Source organism: Onychostruthus taczanowskii, unplaced genomic scaffold (assembly GCF_017590055.1).
Source record: "Onychostruthus taczanowskii isolate IOZ18803 unplaced genomic scaffold, ASM1759005v1 scaffold26, whole genome shotgun sequence".
NCBI lineage: Eukaryota > Metazoa > Chordata > Aves > Passeriformes > Passeridae > Onychostruthus > Onychostruthus taczanowskii.
In genome coordinates this window covers 8,023,042-8,043,192 of record NW_024499906.1, presented here as the reverse complement: position 1 = coordinate 8,043,192, position 20,151 = coordinate 8,023,042, and the positions used below count along the sequence as shown (strand labels likewise).

The window sequence follows — 20,151 nt, the reverse complement described above, 5'->3', positions numbered from 1 at the left end:
AGATATGAAATTTACAGGGGACTGTGCCAATGTCACCAAACAACAAAGGATTGTAGGGTGAAAGGCAAAGGGAAGGAAAGGAAGGGTATACTTAGAAGATATATATTGAAAATTTTAAGATGTGTGTGAACATTTTTGGATGTGTACTGACTTCTTAAGGATTGAGGTCTAATGGAAATACTGCAGAATGGGAAGAGGACTCAAAGCATCAGACTATGGGACAGATATGCACAGATGCTGCACTTTTTCAATGTTGAAATTATGCAAACAGATTCATTTCCTATGCATCATCTATTTCATCCCATCATACGCCCCTATTGATACATAAAAGCCAACTTTTGCCCTGATCTGTGTTTTCCCATGAAAAATCATTTCTCATCTGAGAGTTCAGTCTACTTTTGTTCCTGCTTCCTTAAGATGCCATAGCTGATTTGTTTTCCATTTTCAGTTTTTCACCTTTCATCTGCTTTTCCCATTCTCTTGTGATGCAACAAGAAATACAAACCACAATCTGGACCTGGAATGCTGTCACAGGGGAAGATGAAATCAGAAGCAAATCAGAGCCATTTATAAATCAAACCTGAAAAGTATTTTGCTGCAATTTTTGTCTCACATTATTGTGCACTGTGATAACTTAAAGGGGAAAGGCATCAAACAGTCAGGTTGTAAAAAGGCTCACAGTGCCGGCATTTAAACTCAGAGAGAGCCCAGACTTCTCAAGTTTCTCTTCTCCTAACAGGTAAGACCTCAGGCAGTGTGGTGGCCCTTGCCCAGATCTGATGGGCTTCCCCAGGGCAGCAGAGCAGCACTTATCTCCTCTGGTGTGTGTCACATCACACACCCTCACGTGGCCCACGGGGATGTCCCTGCCGCACACACATACAGCTTGTGTGGAAATGTGCTACACCAAAGCTACAAAATTTGCAAATCTGCTTTCTTGTCATCCTACTTGCCTCTCAGGCAGCACTTCCCAAGCTCTGGGATAAAAGTGTCCCCTTGGAGAACATCAGGGGAGATACCTTGCAGTGCCGCGGCAGTGCCTGACCTCGTCCAGCGCAGCTGATGCCCTTCAGCAGGACCTGCACTCTTCTACCTGTGGTTTTGCTTAGTGTAAAATCCAGATTGCATGTGGTATCTTCAGTGAAGCTCCCCAGAAAAACAATTATTATTTCAGTGGAAAGCTGTTGCTCAGTCCCTGAGACTGCTGTTCCCCAGAGTCTAGTTCTGAAAACCAGCAATAAGAAATAGGATTGACTGTTATTTCTATTACCTTTGGGATCATTCTTTTATGTAATCTAATTTGATTTAATTTACATAAAATCTTTTCTTCTAGGTAACATTTTTTTCATGTACCAAGAATCTTAACTCCTGTATCACAGATTGCAGTCTGCTGTCTGTGCGTCACATCAATCCATATCTTGTCTTCTTTTTTTTTTATGCCAGTCCTTACATGATTGCACATCATTTCAGAAGATTTCACACTTCTGAAAGTCCATATGGTTGTCAAAATCTTTTCTGATGCCACTTGTTTATGGCTTCAAAATAATCAACATAGATTCACACATCCTTTTTTTCCCCCCCGTTCCTTCTCCCAGTCTCTTTTGTACACAACTCCAATGAGATTAATTCACTTTTTTCTCCAAATGATGCTGCCAAAGTTAACACATCAGCAGAGAAGGCTTGGAGCAAAAATCTGTTCCATCTTGCTATGCTCTTCATTCATGTCAAGCTGCAATCTAGCTGTCACTCCAGAGAGCAGCCAATTTTTCTTTGGGCCATCTACCAAAAATGGCATCATCAGAAAATGTTCTGTGACCGGGCATGTCTAAGAGACAATGAGCCTCCAATGCAGAGAACACCAGCAGCTGCATCCCTGGGGTGTCAATGAATGACTCCAGGGATGCTGAAAGCAGAGTTTTGCCCCTTGCAATCTGCTGGAGACAAGGTAAGTACCAAATCCAGTGGATTTACTGAGGAGGTGCTAAAGAGAGGAGTGGGCAGGAAAAGAAAGGAGCCCTGGGTCCTGTCCTGCTTCATTCTGGAGAAGGAAGGAAGGAAGGAAGGAAGGAAGGAAGGAAGGAAGGAAGGAAGGAAGGAAGGAAGGAAGGAAGGACGTCTGTGGGGACTGGCAGCATGAATCCAAAAGAACTCATCTGCAAAGAAAGTGGTTGGAAAAGCAAACCAACCTGGAGCAAAGATTATCCTGGAAACTTGAAAAACACTGTGCACTTGAGCCCTGCTGGCAACTTGACAGCTTCAGCATCCTTATCCCTAATAGGGCTGATGGCTTCCCTCAACACTCCCTATCTCATCCTCAAATAGCAGAATATTGCACAGCCCCACATGCCTGAAGCTGGCTCATCATCTGGGGCTAGAAAATGGGAGGAGGGTCACAGATGGTTCCCATCTTTCTGCTCCTCTCCTGCCCTGTGGCTTGTCCCAGCACTATCCAGACCTGGCAGAGGTTGTATCTGCTGCTGCCTCAGGCAGCCCCAGAAGTTCTTGCTTCAAAACTTCTGCAGAGTGGCACGTGGCAGCATGGCAACTGGCATCCTCACCCATCCTGTGGGAAAACCACAGGGCAATCAGCTCTTGAAAGAGAGCAAGGCAGCAAAGTGGCTGGGAGAGGGACTTGAAGGGCAGAGGCTGCATTTCTGTGGCTTTACATGGCACAACAGGGGAACACTAGCATCTAGTCAAATTCCATAAGCAGGGGAACAGAGTAATTAGTTCAAGCTTTGCTTTCTTGTGACAAAAATCCCCCCAAAAATAGGAAAAAGTGGGACTTGTAACCATGTAATGGTAAACCATGTGAAAAAACTCTCTTGCTCCTAATCACAGCCCAGTTAAAAAAAAAAAAAAACCCAAACAAAAAAAACCAAAACAAATGAAAAAACAACAACAACAACAACAACAACAACAAAACAGTTTAAAAAAAACATGTCCATGCAACAGCACATGTGAGCTGCAAAAAATGGCTGTTAATTCATGGAAGCAAGAGGAATTATACAGTTGGTATTATGTGTTGCATTCTTAAACAGTATCTGTTCCGGGCAGCCCTGTCCCCAGGTTCACTGCACCTAAGGAGCAGGAGCTCTCCAGTAGCACTGCTAATCTCACAAGAAGCATTGTCTTGGCAGGACTTGGGTCATACTTAGCAGATTATCTCCGTACCAGGAGGGCTGAAATTTTCATCAAAGTAAACAGAGGAATTCGTGACAGGCAGCCGGCTTACCGTGCCGTGCTCAGGGGCTCCTTCCCAAGAGCAGCCCCGTGGGCTGTGACTGCTTCCTCGCCCTTGGCACCCACGGCAGAGCCCTTCGGGTCACGGAGCCGCTCCCTGGGCTGCTCTGCTCCCCGGCAGGGAGGGCAGAGAGGCAGAGCAGAGGGCTGGGAGCGCAGCACGGGCACTGCGGGCAGCTCAGGCTGAGCCCCGGCGGCTGCGGGCAGCAGGGCACCGAGCTGGGGTCAGGCTGAATCCCGGAGGCTGCGGGCAGCAGGGCACCGAGCCGGGGTCAGGCTGAATCCCGGAGGCTGCGGGCAGCAGGGCACCGAGCCGGGGCCTGAGGGTGCCCCGGGGCGGCACCGCCCGGGCTGGCAGCTCCGTGCGCTGCCCCCGTGTGTGCCAGCACCGCGAGGTGGCACTAGGCAGGCACTCGTGCGGGCTGGTGGTTTCCCGTCACACGGCACGGGCACTCCGCGTTCCCGCAGCCGGGAACGTTCTCCGAGCGAGCGGTCAGCTCCGGCCATACCCGTTTCCGTCGTCATTTCATTACGCGCCGTTAACTCGGCAGTTTTCATTTATGACGGGCAGATTGGATTAATGGCCTCCATCCACCAAGCTATTTTTCCATTTTATGCCCCATATATTCAGGAGGAAAGGGATTGAAAAGGACATCTGATTAAAACGGCAGCCATGCCTTAATGCGGGAGGCTGAGCCCCAGCAGGGGCAGGATGCAGCTGCACAGCTGTGAAACCCTCTAAGACTGCCTTTCTGCGGCCAAATTGGATCAGTACTGCCTAGCTGTAAATTGCTAAAAAAAAAAAAAAAAAATAGCAGCAGTTTGAATACTGTTCTTGAGCTCCAAGGCCGGCCCAGAGATGCTGCACAGGTCACCAGACACGCCACAGTGCAGCTGGCCTGGCTTCCCTCCTGGCCTGCCGCAGCTCTGGGACACAGCCAGCCCACTGGGCACGGGGCTGCTAGCTGAGAGGTGCTTTTTACAGCGTGACCCTGAGAGGCTGAGTTTCATGCTGTGGTGTGTCCAAGGGAACATGGGATGACAGGAAGATGCAACAAGCATGGTGGGAGAGTGTTGGAGACAGAGAGGCCAAAGTTTGATGTGGCCTCTTCCATAGTGGGAACGGTCCTAGGGGTGAAGGGCACCACCAGGAAGTGTCTTGGTGAAAGCTGCTTGAAGTGGTCCAAAATAGAGACAATAAACAATCAAACAATCCAGTGTCTGAACCTCCTCCCTGTCCCACTTCCATTTACCACTGAAGACATATTCCTCCACAGGATTTAGGCCTTGGAAGGCTGCAAGGCTTTCCAAAACAAGCAGTCAGATTCCCCCACAGCTATCTCCCAACCTGTTTGTTCCTGAGCTCAGGGAGACACAATCCTTCCCAGCTACTGAGGCAACATGGCCCAGAAGCCTGCACTGACTTCTGGAACAGAAAGTGATCAGTGAAACTGTCTGGGTGAAGGCTGCAAATAAATGTTTCTCTCTTCTCATGCAGGGAATGAATTTGGTGCTGCTCATTGCCCTGAGCTGCTGTGGAAACCCGAGGAACTAGGAGAGATTCAACAAGAAATCTGACAAATTGAAGGAGGATAAATCCATTGGTAGCACAATGTAGCTGTTAGTCACACAGTGATCTGAGCAGTTTTTGGCTCAGGAAGTCTGGACTCTGTGTAAATTTAGCAATTTGCACTACGCCGAACCCTGGAAGCTAGGAAAGAGTGCCACAGGGAGGATTGCTCTGTACTCAAATGACACCTGGGCTCAGATGAGAGACAAGTCACTATCCAAACACAGATAAGTTTGAGGATTTTTTTTGTGAAGAGTCAACATGGTTTTATAAAAGGAAATTGTACCTCTTAAATCTATTTGGGGCTTCAGAAGGCATCAACAAAGAGGTGTAGAGCTAAGAACAGTTTCCCAAAGCCCTTCATCAAAGCCTTTACAAGAAATCCTGCTGTGATGGTTTTAGAGGTAAGGTTATGTGAATACAGGGCTGATTAAAAGGCAGGAAACAGAAGGTAGAAATAAATAGCCAGCTCTGACAGTGGAAGGAGGTTGGCAGTGGAGTCATGCAGGGATTTGTACTCAAGCTTACATTGCTCAGCATGACTTAAACCTGGAGAAGGGGGGCTTTGTGAGTTGGAAGTTTGTTGAGCTTATTAAGCATTATTAAATCCAAGACAGTAAAGATGATGAACAACTGGGGAAGCTACAGAAAAATTTCACAACAGACAGCAATTGGGCAATAAAAAGGCAGATGAAATTCAATGTAGCTAATTCTAAAATTAATTACATTTTAAAAATATCTGATTTTACATACATGATAGTAGGGTCTCAACTGACTTTTTCTGCTTGGGAATTGGACTTTAGGGCTATGTAAATATCTATGAAAAAGGTAGCTCAGTGCTCAGCTGCAGCCAAAGTAGCAAGTTCCATTACGAGGAGAGAAACAGAAAACAGAAAGCGCCTTCAAGCTGTTCTGTACATCTAAACTGTACAGAACTGTACATCGTACAGTACATCTAAATCTCCAAAAACTGTATGTATTTATGGACCCTCTAGTTCAAAAAGCACACATCACAGAAAGGTAACAGAGGGGTAACAAGAACAAACAAAAGCATGGAGTGGTTTTCCTATTAAGAATGAGTTACTGGCTTACGATTTCTCAACTTGATAGGAAAAACAATAATCTGATTTCTGCAATAGTTAACACATGCACTGTTTCAAACTGCTTCCTAAGCCCTTTGTGGGTTGAGACTCTCTTCCCAACACCTGGGTAGCTCCATTCTAGTTGGGCAGATGGGATGGCCAGTGCCAAAGCTCAGGCTGCTAAACCTGAAAATCACTCCTGGAAGACCTCAGCACTCTCAGGATGTACAACCAGATGATTTAGAGATATGATGAGGCAGTTGGGTCCAGAGCTTTCATGGCTGGATACAGGTTCTTTATGGAAGGATGGAAGCCGGTGATGAGGTTTGTACTCTAAGCAATTGAGTGGCACAAATTTGTGCATGTTTGTGAGGAAGCAGAGGGTGAGAAACTCAAGAGCTCATGGGTCAGGAGAAGCTAACAAAAGGAATATTGTTGTGGGCATCTCCCACAACCCAATCAATCAATAAGCAAAGACAGATAGAACCCTCCTTAAACAACTCAGGAGTTATTCAGGACAGACTAGAAAATTTCCTGTCTTCTGTAACTAGAACAATCTGCCAACTGGAAAAACCTCTGCCTTCACTCACAAGATGGTCTATTAGGCCTGCCATGTGTCTGTATCTAGCAAAGTTCTGAGGATAAAATGACTAATCCCACTAGAAGAATGAGTCAGGGAAGCAGAAAGCTGCACATGCACAAGTCCACGGGGCTGGGTGGGCTACCCACTGGCAGTGCAAGAGAAGCTGGCCAATCTGATGGCCATGACTGATACACCAAAGAACAGGGCTCCCACTCACAGAGACCTTTACTGACTGGAGAAAGGTGCCAGTGAGAACCTCACCAAGTTCAAAAAAAGCAAATGCAAGCCCAGCACCTGGCATGGACTAATCTGGTACAACCAGCACAGGAGGAAGCATCTCCTGGCTAGAGAGTAGAAAGAGACCTTGGGGTCCCAGTAAACAGCAAGCTGAATATGGCTAAGCAGGGCAAGCTTGCAGTGATAAGGCCAACAGGATACTGGGTGGTTTAAGCAAGGGAGCTGCCAGCAGGTTGACAGAAATTCTTCTGCTTGGCAGCTGAGCACTCATCATCCACATCCATACATCTGTGTAGTTTTGGGATCATCAGTACAAGAGTGATATTGACAAACTTGAGAGAGTTCAGAGGGTCAGGGAGTGAGAAGACCAAGGCTGCAGGAGCAACTAAAGGTGGGATTATAGAGAAGACTGAGTCTGGATTTCTCACAGGTGCTCAGTGAAACAAGAGGGAATGATCACAATTTTTGACATGGGAAATTGTCACTGCAGATTAGGAAGCAATTCTTCACCATTACAGCTGGTAAGCACTGGCACACATTGCCTAGAGACACTGTGAAATTGCCACCTTTAAATACTTTCAAATCTGACCAGACAAGGTCCTGAACAACTTGATTTAACTCCAAAGCTCAAGGTTTGAGCAGCCTTGTGCCTGCTTTCAGCAGATGCCTTGGACTAGATGACCTCCAGAGGCCTCTTCCAGCTCCTGATGTTTCTACAGCTCTGTAAGTGCCATAAAAATATATATAAACCTCACAATGTTAAACCATAAAACCATAAAAACAAACAAAGCCAAACCTACACAGCTTTGCATATACCACGTAATACTGACATGCAGACGCGTCCCACGGGGGAAATAAAGAAATGCATAATAGGTAACACCACACACTGATGAAAATAAGAGGAAAGGATGAATATGAAGACCAAAGTACATCAAACAAACCCAGATGGGATTTGAGCATGCAAGATTACCAATGTGTGTCACAGCTCCTATTTTATCATTCAGCTTTACTAGAGAAAATTATTTACAACACCACAGTGAGAATCAAAAGACCCAGTCTGCAGAGGCAAAACTGTGTCCAACAAAAAATATTTTTTGCTGTGTTTATTTTGCAATTATTCCACCAACACACACCACCAAAATCTGTAGAGCTTGTGGCACTGCAGTCATTTTGGAAGCCTAGTTAAAATACTCTATAAGTCTTCAATACTTTATAAATGAACACGCAGAAGGTTATGTACAACTGACTTTTAATCTATTTTATTCCACAGAAGCAGTGCATTCTGGGGTGAGAAGGAAAAAAAGTTCAGGAAAAACCTGCAGTTCTCAAAATACACTGTTCAAATCAATAAGTATATGACATGAAACTTGTACATATTCAAGTCTCGGAAGAGATAAGCCCCTTCTTAAATAATGGGAAGAGAGTTAATGATGCCTACCTTCAGTGAAACACTCTTCATAATCTGGCTTTCTTTTTACAAAGTTTTCTGTATACTATCACCTCTGGTTTTTCCTGACAGTAGGACAGTCATTTTTTTTACAAGATTTGGTTACGAGCACCATCAATGTAAACAATTAAAACTTTAATCTCTAGTTAGGTATCAGTAAACAGAACAGAGACAGAATCACTGGGGACAGTACAAACACAGATAACCTCATTTGGCTCTCTTCCCATCAGGATTAATGTGGCAAAATCTGGAGCTGAGATGCTCAAGGAGCTGCTGGTTAATAACACACATGAACTTCATGACTGACACTGGAGCTGTCCTTGCTTCCCTGTGGATCTCCAGCACCAGTGCTTCTTGCTGCAGCAGGCATCAGGCCCCAGATGTGATGGACTCCTTCTACAGGCATGCCTTAGCAGAAAAATGGTTCAGAGCCTCCTCTTCATTAAAAACCCCAATCAGCTTTTTGTCAGGAGTGTTGGCATGATGCCAGGATCAAACAGCTACATCAGCTCAAAAAAGTTTTTTTCATTTCATGTCCGGATCAAATGTTTTCTGTATTATTAAAATATTATGAAAATACCATGATTATGGACATAAAATGATGAAGCATAAATTTAAACATGTGGACGCAGACTGTCCTAAGCATCACTGTTTGTATGGTGAACTGCAAGCTGATGGAAAAAGTGGCTAGTTTGACTTCATAGTGTTTTATATATATTTTGGCAGGGTACAAACAATAACATGGGAATACAACTTTAGATAAGTCAGGCTCATGTGTTCCAGGGAGGGATTTGATGTAAAGGTCACAACAGTCAGAGGAAAGACTGCGTGGGGTCTGAAGGGGCACAGAGCAGGTAAACACACCATGACAAATTCTTCACTAGTGCTATTTTTGGTCTCAGAAAGAGAACAGTTTACCCAAAACTTTTAGACAGTAAGCCTAAATAGTTTTAGAGGGCAGAAGAAGGCTTATAATCTTCTGTGCTCTTTGCTTTGAATAGATTTTCTTATTTATTCATTGTGTTTAGCACAAAAGACAAAGTCTACCCCGGGTAAATGCTATGACAGCATCTCACAGAGAGGAGACTTGGTCTGTTGCCTTTTTACCTGTGTGAAGAAAACAAGAGCAAAAGGAAAAAACCTTGACTAACCCTCTGGCCTCTTCTGGTCTTGGGCTGCAGGTTCCTCCCCTAAAAACCTGTACTCATTTTCCTCTAGACTTTCTTCCAGAATAGTTTGTAAAAACTATGCACTTACCTAAACAGGCCAGGGGAGCTGTTCCAGTAATGTTTTGTAACTATTATTTATAGTATGTCTGTGCTTTTCCACATTTTTTCCCCTCCAAAGCAGAAATTCTTTTGATTAAAATTACCTGGCAATACAGCAAATATCTTTCTCTGAAAATGAGTTTTTATTCCACACACCACAATGCCACCATGGTAAGTCTTCAGCATTTATACCTGTATATAGGCTACATCCAGCATTATACATACACCTTTTAACATGGTCATTTCCCCAGTGGCTTGACCAGAGCTGTGATCAGTGACACTTGTCAGCCAAAAATATAACTTTTCAGAACACGCATTAAAAAAATTGTTAGTATGCTTAAATCCTGGTGAAGGATATTCATATTAGCAGCTTTTCACTTACTTTTTTTTTAACACCAATTTAACTAGAGCAAAACAGATTATCAAAAATGCATATTTTAAAAACATCTTCTGAAAGCCAGAAAATTTGACTTGTTTTCCCTTTGGGGAGAGGTATTCAAGAAGAAATAAGTTTCATCCAGAAAGAAGTATGCTTGCACTGGAAATATGAAGAAAAAGTTCCTGCACTGATTATTTCTAACAGAAAAACAACAACAGGGAGCTGTCTTTTATTTGGGTCTAATGGTGTAGCAATATATAAAAATGCTGGGTTATCTTTCTTGGTTTGTATTCCAAAAAGGTAAGCTGCATTGCCTGAGTTAGGAGCAGCAAACATGGTTTACTCAGGTTATCACTGTCTGTACAAGTGGTTCAGAGAACAGCCCCGAGCGCTCCCTTCTAGCTGAACAGGATGGGCTTTCTGGGTGAGGGGTCTCATGTTCACTAAGGTGTCTCTTTTGGCACTTTCTGCATCCTGGTCTGAGAAATCAAAAGATACAGTGGAATTTCCTCTTCCCTGGGGAAGGAGTGACACTTCTTCTGAAGTTTCTATAAATACATTGGCAGCAAAAGGAGGGCTAAGGAGTCTCCATTCTTTGCTGGACACACAGGGTAGTACAGTGTAAAGAATGAGGACAATGCTGAGGTACTCAATGCCTTTTTTGCCTCAGTATTTAACACCAAAGCCAGCTGCCCCCAGCATACCCAGCAAAGACAGCTGGAAGTTAGGGATGAGGAGCTGAGTCATAATCTGTGAGGAAAGGGTTAATGACCTTCTGTCCCAGTTAGACACACATCTATGTGCCCTGATGTGATGCTGTCGTGGGGTGACAGCCTTTATCCCAATATTGTGTGTTGTGTCTGGCAGCTGCGCCTTTTCCTCCCCGGCCGTCTTGCCGCGGCGGGGTGGGGAGGGAGGGGTGTGAGTGTGACCAGGCACCTTGGCCTTTGCTTTTGGCTGCTTGGCTTGGCTGGCTTGCTTGCTTGCTTGCTCCTGCCTCGGTTGCTAGCTGCTTTTTTGCCGCTTTCTGCTTTCTACGCTGTTTTTTTTCTTTTTCTTTCGTTCCCTCTTTCTTACCCTCCCCCGAAGATACTGGACCGGCTCCAGATCTGACCTGGGACGTCCAGGACCCCCGGAGTCTGCGAGAGAAGCTCAGCGCCCTCCACAGCACTGCCTGGTTTTCTTTACTTTTCTTGTGTTGGGGAGTGTTCTTTTGTTATTTGTTAATAAATAGGTTTTGTTTTCCACTGTGCTCCTCCGAGGAATTCCTTCCCGAACCCGGTATTGGGGGAGGGGTGGTTGGAGGTTTTTTTTTAGGGGGCTCCCTTTTGGAGATTTCCCCTAATTTGTCCTAAACCAGGACAAATGCACCTGAGAGTATTGAGGGAGCTGGCAAAAGATCTTGCCAAACCCCTCTCAACCCTTTTCCAGCAGTTTTGGTTTACCGGAGAAGTCTTGGTTGACAGGAAATTAGCAAATGTGATGCCCATCTACAAGAAGGGCTGGAAGGATGATCTGGGGAACTACAGGTCTATCAGCCTAACCTTGGCACTGGGGAAAGTTGTGGAGCAGATCATCCTGAGTGCCATTACATGGCATGTACAGGACAACCAAGGGCTCAGGCTCAGACAGTACGGGTTTATGAAAAGCAGGTCCTACTTGACCAACCTGATCTCCTTCTATGTGATCCACTCAGTAGGTGAGGGAAAGTCTGTGGATGTCGTCTACCGAGATTTTAGGAAAGCATTTGAAACTGTCTCCCACAGCACTGTCCTGGAGAAACTGGTTGCTCATGGCTTGGATGGGTGAACTCCTAACTGAATAAAACTGGCTGGATGGGCAGGCCCAGAGAGTGGTGGTGAATGGAACTACATCCAGCTGGTTACTGGTAACTGGTGGTGTTCTCCAGGGCTCAGCAGTGCTGCCAGCTCTGTTTCATATCTTCATTGATGATCTGGATGAATGGATTGAGTGCATCCTCAGTAAGTTCATGGACGACACCAAGGCGGGTGGGAGTGTCGATCTGCTGCAGAGCAGGAAGGCTCTCCAGAGGGCTTGTGACAGACTGGACTGATGGGCTGAGGACAGTCTTGTAGAGTTCAGTAAGGTGATCCAAGTGCTGGGTCCTGCACTTGAGTCAAAACAATCCCAGGCATTGCAACAGGCTGGGGGAAGAGTGGCTGGAAAAGGACCTGGGGTTGCTGGTCAATAGCCAACTGAACATGATCCAGCTGTGCCCAGGTGGCCAAGAAGGCCAATGGCATCCTGGCCTACATCAGGAACAGTGTGGCCAACAGGACCCCTGTACTTGGCACGGGTGAAAGCTGCACCTTGAATCCTTGTGCTCAGTTCTGGGCCTCTCAATTCAGGAAGGACATTGAGTGGCCGGAGCATGTCCAGAGAAGGGCAATGGAGCTGGTGAATAGTTTGGAGCAAAAGTCTGATAAGGAACAGTTGAGGGAACTGGGATTGTTTAGTTTGGAGGAAAGGAGGCTCAGGGGTTACCTCACTGATCTCTACAACTACCAGAAAAGAGGTTGCAGTGAAGTGGGGGTTGGTCTCTTCTGCCTTATCTTGAGTGCAACAATGAGAGGAAACATCCTTAAATTGCACCAGAGGAGGGTCAGATTAGATATTAGGAAAAGAAATATTCACTGAAAGGGTGGTCAGACGTTAGAATAAATTGTCCAGGGAGTTGGTGGGATCAGTGTCTGGAAGTGTTTAAGAGGTGTCAGGATGTGGCACTTGGGGATATTGTTTAGGGGTGATTATGGTAATGCTGAGTTGTCACTTGGACTTCAATGATCTTGAAGACCTCTTCCAACCTTGATGTTTGTGTGATTCTGCCCCACCTCACGACTGCCAGCTCTCAAAGGTTGGAAGGAAAGTGTTTCCTCACAAGAAACTTCTTGCCTGACCCTACTGGGGCTGTTCTGCTGGGACCTGCTGTGCTTAGAGCTGTCTTTGGAACCTGTGAACAGAAAATAAGAACCCTTTATTTTCCCACCTTTCCTGAGTTAAGGGAATTTCTCAGAAAAGTTGAAGCAGTTTGTTTTCACAAATTAGTCTTCATTTTCTGCCAAATTAAAATGGAATACTATGTGCCTCTTCTGGCATTTCCTTCACCATCAGTCCAAGGGCTGGTCAGACAACATCCACCTTGTGCTGCTGTGCAAAAGCTTCTGTGCTGATCACATCCTCCACTGCAAAGACAGAGGGTGCAATCTTAGACTGCTTTACTGTACCCGGTTTGAGAACGCCAATCTCAGAGGGTTCTGAGTAATTTCTTCAAATATTTAACACACTTCTGGCATCACCTTCTCATCAGCAAGGAACCTTCTGTAAGCTCAGGGTGGACCCACTGCTGTCATTCACAACTAGAACGCATTTCCTCTGGAAGATGTAAGTTAGAGAAACCTCAGATGTAAAATTCTTCCTCATTAACTGGTGAAGCCAGGAAAACATGATCATCCAGGGAACAGGGAGCTGCTCTCAAGGGCTGTTTGTGCTGCTCAGAGAGAGATGCTGATGTGAAAGAGCTGGAAGACCATTCTGAAAGAGAAGGCAGTGAACCATCAACTGACTCAAAAGTATTGCACATGGCTGATAAAGGCCTTCCACTGGTAGCTGCCTGTTTAGCCCTACTGAGAGTTTGTTTCTGTGATGGAAGAGAGTCTTCCAACTCACTGCAAAATCCATTGAGGGCAGAGTATGCAGAAACCACAGACAGGTCTGAGAAGGACAGCTTCATCCCTGTGTCCACATTAGTCTCTTGGGCATCCTCTAAGTCATCAATGTTAAGCTTGGGGCTGCATTTCCATGTTTTTAACCTGGTTGCAGGTGACCCAGTGTTTAAAAACTGAAATGGTTCACTGAAATGAAATGTCTCTGATGCTGAAGAGGAGTTCACTGTGGGCAAGCAGAACAGAGATTTGCTTCGTTGAAATGACCAAGAAATGCTGGAGGCACTCCTGGATCTGCATGTGAAGTCTCCTAGATCACTGTGTCTCAAGTCCTGCTGGGAGAAACCAAGATAATGACCAAGGCCATTAGTGTGATGTTCCTTTTTTTGACCCATTTCTTGTGGCTGTTCAGAGACAGATTGGTGGCTCTGAGGAAGGAAGGCTGGCAGAGTGGTGAAGTGGGAATCTGTTGACACAGATGGATATGGTTGCTTGTTCTGCTTTGCAGACTTCCTACACCAACTGTGTGCTTGCTGCAGTTGGGAGAGGGAAAGAAGAAGATCACATTAATACAGAATTGGCAGTTTTACAACCCTAAGTTTCCGTTGCTGAGTTGTTACTGCAAATAATTATAAAGCAGACTTCAGTCAGTATGCTTGCAGCAAATATTTCACTGCAATAACAAAGATAAACCACCCTGCCAAAATCCCAAATATTTACATAAGGAGCCTCAAAGACAACAAGAATAAATGGTAGAGAAGCCTTGCTTGAAGTAGTGTGGGCTGAATTACACTAGCTTGAATTTCTCACTTCCTATTGACTTATTCAGATTCATTCATATTCTGTCTTCCAACATTACTACTTTAGTGGACAGCTTAAGAAAAAAATAAAGAAATGGAAGAAGTATATTATATTATTATAATTTCTCATTTCTTCCTTCCTTTTTTTTTTTGTTTTGTCCTCCTTTAAAACATCACAAGTTCATTCAGTCTCCTCAATGGAAATTCACTAATTCCTTCAACTCTTTCACATTTTCTTTCTTACCTAGTCAGCTCCATTAACTAGCTCACAGTGACATTACAGACACATGTTCAGTTTGCTTGTAGACACCTAGTGAAGACCCAAACTCATGGTTATGATCCAAATCTGGAGCTGAATCCCCGTCCCAGGGCAGGATTCAGTTGCCTACCCATCAGATACTCAAACATTTGAATGGGGAAAGCAGCTGTGACAAATGATGAGCCAACATCCTTCTCCAAGGAAGAGCTGGAGCGAGGTGGCTTTCCTATGGAGCTCATGTCTGGGTAACTGAACTATGTTTGAGGAATTGTAAGGTTTTTCACCTTTGCCCTTATTTCAGTGAGGCTTTTAGAAATTAGACTTTAAACAAACTTAAAGTCTTCTTAATGGAATTTCTTGCGTAATAAAAAATGCTTGATCTCTGCTCCAAAAGGGACATGAACTAATGGGACAAAGTGCAAGATCCTACTCTTGAGAATAAACAATAATCTCAGCTATGGGACTTGTCAGTTGGAAAGGAGAGGAGAAAGGACTGGGTATCCTCATCTCTTTCTGCTATTAAAGCAACAAGGCTGTGACAACATGGTATTGGGCAGTCTCAAGTGAGCTGAAAAAGCACTGTGGACAATGCTGTTATGGCCTCATCTGGAATACTGCACATGATTCCAATCACACCTATATGAAAAAGAATAAATCTGAACTGAAAACAATGGAGCCATAAGGGAAAAAAAATAAAATATGAACTATTCATTAAAAAAACAGAACCACAAACTAATAAAAGGTTTCTAATAACAACAAAAAGAGAAGAATCTTCTGGGGTGAGTAATGGATAAAGACAGACCCTGCTCATTTTACCAAACAGATTATATGACATGACAGAAAGAGCTGAGACCTGGCAACCAAGGAGGTTCTTTGTACCCAGTCTCTAAAAGAGCACCATACATTGCTGCTTCTAACATCTTGCTAGTGCACATCACATTGTCTTAGTGACCCAGATCTGTCATAGCCATATTCTGGCTTTTATTGAAGTGATTTTATGGGCAAAAAAGGGCTTTCACATCTGCAAAAAATGCTTGGTTCTTTCATGATCTCTTATTAGAGATTATAGGACAGCCAAACCATGGAAATCATTTAGATACTGTAGGTGAGGAAATATGCATATGCATACTATATATATATGTGTGTGTATATATCTATAGATCTATATATCTATATATATCTAAGGTATGTTAATTTATAACCTATTTCTGTGAATTATAGTAAGCTGCTTCCCTTAATGTCATAAAGAATTACATGAATGAAGAAATTGAGGACAAAAGAGTCAAATGTAATGAGTCAGTTGTCAGCAAAACATTAGCCAGAAATCACGTTAGACCTCTACCCTTTAGTGCAATATGTGAGCCAATTTGTTTAAAAATTACTCCGCAAAATAAAAAGTTTGTCCACGAAGAATATACTAGCTGCTTCTTAACTAAAGACATTTTTGCATAGCCCAGAAATAATCTGACATGTTGAAAGTCCACAAACAGATCACTGCACTCTTTTGATGTGTTTGACCAAGAAGACACTCCTCATTATATTTTGTTAAGTGTTAACAAAAGGCACCATTTTTTTTTCTCTGCAGTAGCCCTGTTATGAGGCACACTACATGAACTCAACCACCATGCTCAATGAATCAATTCCCAAAATAATTTTGGGAATAGATCTATCATTGCACTGCAGAGAGTTCCGGGGCCAGTACCTTTACCTTGTGCAGGCCACACCACCTGATAAGATTTAGCTGTCTGGTTAATACAGGCAGTGGGGTCTGGACAACAATTCAGCTTTCCCTGAAAAAATTCTTGTGTGTGGTTGGTTTGCTGAATTGTTTTCTATGTCCTTGGGCTGTGCTACAGTGAGAACACACCCTGTAGCTGATAACCTACTTTAGGTAAGACGTTACTTTTAGGGTTTTGCTATTTTAAACCTTTTTTTCCCTAGTTCTTTTAATGTTTCTGCAGACAGAATAGAGGCACTTCATTTTATGCAAAGTATTTGCTGTTAATCTTGCTCCTGGGTCACAGCTCCTGGTCAAGCCCAGCTGACCTGGCAGGAGGTGATGGTGGATGCTGAGGAGAAGGGAGCAAGCACAGCCTGCCCCCAGAATGGCTGCCTGCAGGGCAGACCAAGCAACATCACTAATACAACTCATTTCTGAACAGCTGTTTACAGGAGGAACTGCTCATCTCGATTATTTTTTTAGATGAGTTAAGATTTAAAAGACCTATTTTCCAATGCTGCTTTTCATTATATGGGCAGAAATGGGAAATAATGGGGAGATATTATTTTAATACTTTAATCTTAAAGCAATGTAACCTTTTGTGGTAAAGCAATGAAGACTTTTGTGGCTGTGAGAACACCAGGCAGAACAAGCAGCAGTGGAGTGCTACAGGTAGAACACTGTACCACAGGTAGGGTGTCAGAAGCTCCATCCCACAAAATACTAGTGAATAAAGATTACAGGCTAATCCTGTATTGTAGAGAACTGGATTATGTGGACTAATAAGACTTTTCTATATCTACATTCTCTAACTTGTCAGAGATCACAAAGGGGATTCAGTGATTTAGCCAGGATTACAAGTCAGCCAAAACCAGCTCCTTGTCCTGTGCCAAGGCCAGTGACCGTGCTCCCCTGTGCCACCTTGGGATGGCACACTGAGTGCTGCACGCATCCTGTGCGCTCATGTGACAGCTCCTCTTCAGTTCCTGGAGGAAGCTTCTCTGCTCCCTTAATCCTGCCACTGGCTTTGAAAACAGCTGCATCTTTTCTGAGCTCTTTTCTTTTTAAGGTCCTCATCGTCAGCCTTCTCACGGCTTGCTAACACTCTCAGCATTGCCTGTTGCCTCCCTGCTGCCTGGCAGAGCCCTGCCTGGCACAGCCATGCTGCCTGCAACAGGCACAAGTACCAGGGAGATGCCAGAGAGGGCATCAGTCATCTGAGAGGACAAAGGCGCAATGCAAAGTGACACATTGATTTTGACTGAAATTCCAAATGCAGGGAGGTACATTTGTCAGACCTTGCCACAAAGATGTGCAGCAAACCCGGCCACTGACTGAACAGATTAGCTCCCTAACAGAACAGATTTTTTCATCTGGTGCTAATCTGCTGCTCATTTATAATCTCTGCACAAATCTTCATGAAGCCTGGAGGGATTTAGAGTCTTTGTGTTTTACAATGGGCTGCAGAAGAAGTTCATGACGAATATCCGGGAATGCCATAAACAACTTGGGGTGAACCTTTCAGAAACGCGCTTGAACTTGGGCTGCCGGGACCTAACAGAAAAAATCCGTGAGTGCTGCTGCAGTCTATTTTAAGTTATCTGCTTTTTAAGAAAGCAGATAGAGATCTCCTTAAGCATTATCTGCATTAAGAACTGCCAGCAAGGCTTTGCTGAGGTCAGGACCCAGCAAGCACAGCAATGACATCACCATCTCAAGCCCAGATTTTGCCTGCCTTGCTCAACAGGAGTGTGATGGTGTTTGTTTAATTGTATTAAAACCAATGGAACTGATTCAGAGGAAAAAAAATCGACACAAGAAGAAGTGGCAGAGATTAGTCCTCAGTATCATCATAATAAGTCTTACTTGAAAGGCAAACAGTCAGAAGCACAGCATTTCAAAAAGGCAAAATGCACAGATGTGATTAAAAATTGAACCTCTTTGAAAAGTGGCTTGTAATGTGTTTGCAAAAATAGAAAACTGAGTGCTTTGTAACACAAAATATATTCATTCTCAAGAATTTTTGCTGGGTGTAAGATTTGTAAGAGATCCTAGTATGCCATAGAACTTAACTGGATAAAGTACCTTAGGCTGAAGAAAAACAAGTAAAAATCTTGAGTTAGGGACTGATTCTCTATGCTCCCCCAAAACCCAGACATTAGAATTAAAGAAAACCAAACACTTATGTCACAAAAAGGAAAGGAAAAAATAGAATAAAATATTTTTTAAAACAGGAGAATAGTATTAGATTTGCAGATTAATTAAATCAGTTCATGGCACCTCCCTTGACTGAGTCAGTTTTTGCTCTGAAAGTGTGTCTTTTTCACCCCTTTGAAAAGAAAAGAAATATAATCTTTGTAAAGGTGCCCTGTACACATCCTTTCCTGTCATAAGATATAGAACAGTTTGGGTTGGAAGAGACTTTAAAGATTGTATAGTTACAATGTCCCTTGCCATAAGCAGGGACACCTTCCACTAGACCAGGTTGCTCAAAGCCCCATCCAGCCTAGCCTGGAACACTGCCAGGGATGGGGAATTCACAACTTCTCTGGGCAACCTATGCCAGTGGATGTTTTTCTTGCCTTTCTTCCTCTTTGTGCTCAATTCTGCTCTATCTGCACTCTTATGCATAATAATTCAGCAAGCTTGAAGGTCTTTTCTCACCTCCATTTTCCTTCCTGCAGACTAAACTGTTCTCTGCAAAAGTGCCCTTTCTTTGCCTGTTTTTGTCTTTTTGCCCTCTCTGACCCTGGTTTAGCTACCTTTCTTTCTCTTTTCCTCTTGTATTCAATTGAGTCCTCTTGTCCCAGCTCCTTGTGTCAGTTATGGCTGCTACCTCTGCTCCTGAAACACACGACACCACTTCTCACCTCAAGATTACAGTTGCCCCATACCGATAAGAACATTGGCCGATTAATTCAGCAAATCAGCTAAAAAAAGAATCCCTCTACCTCCTCATAAGCTGTGATCTGTTAACATTTGCAGTGTTATTTCAAGGATGCCTTAAAAAGCAAGACTAGGCAGAAAATAGCCACCTCATAAACTGCACAGGGACTCTCTGGCACGTAAAACAGCAGCAGGTCCTACGCTTAAGTGCTGAGTCTCTGCCTAGGTAAGATATTAATTTTTCTGGTGTCCACCTTCCTCCTGGGTATGTCTGCATGTCCCATCTCACACAGAGTGGCTAGGAAATCCTGCCAAAATATTTTTTTACTTTCCCTACTCTATCCAGAGATGTTATCATAATTTAAAGAAGCCATCTGTGCACTTTCTCCTCTCTGCTCACTATCCTTGCTTCCTAAACATGCATGGCCAAGCCAGTCCAATCAGTTACCAACCTTTCCTGCTTCCCACATTGCATTGCCAGGAGTGCAAGTTGATTAGCACGTCATCTGTCTCTGTGTGGATTATGCCCAGAGGCAGCCAAGAATCTGGACAAGACCTATAAATCCAGCAGTATACTCAGTATACCAGTACATGGTATATTCTTAGCTACATTATTTACATATTCTTCCCACTGCTCTGACAAAGCTCCCCAGAGCTCCTGCTTCTTGGCTTAGCTCTGGTGAAGCAGTGGGGGTGTCTTCCCATAGGATGCAATCGTGTTCCTAAGCCTTGCTCCTGCTCCAGCCAACTCAGCCCTGTTATATAGCTGCATCCTTGGATCAATTTGCCAATGTGTAAAAGCCACTGTGACAAAATAGTTCTGAAGGGCTTCCCTGCAAATGAAGGAGTAGTTTCTTGGCATTAAACAGATTTATCTTACCCATGAATAACTTTGTTGTCTCTTGAACTGACTTTATCTAAGCCCCTTGATAATTGCATTTGCAAAATGGATTAAGAACATGGATCAATCTGGCTGGCAAGTATCCAAGTCCCT

The 20,151-nt window shown here is 44.0% G+C and overlaps 1 protein-coding gene across 1 annotated transcript in view; it reads right to left on the bottom strand.

Annotated features, from left to right (window-relative positions):
* Nucleotides 1–13,227: 13,227 nt before the first annotated feature.
* The window catches only part of FAM124A (family with sequence similarity 124 member A), a 36,627-nt gene continuing 29,703 nt past the window's right edge, over nt 13,228–20,151 (bottom strand). Inside the window, exon 4 of the mRNA XM_041407375.1 lies at nt 13,228–14,025. Within this exon, the coding sequence (XP_041263309.1) occupies nt 13,228–14,025 (798 nt within the window). The remainder of the gene's footprint in view (nt 14,026–20,151) is intronic.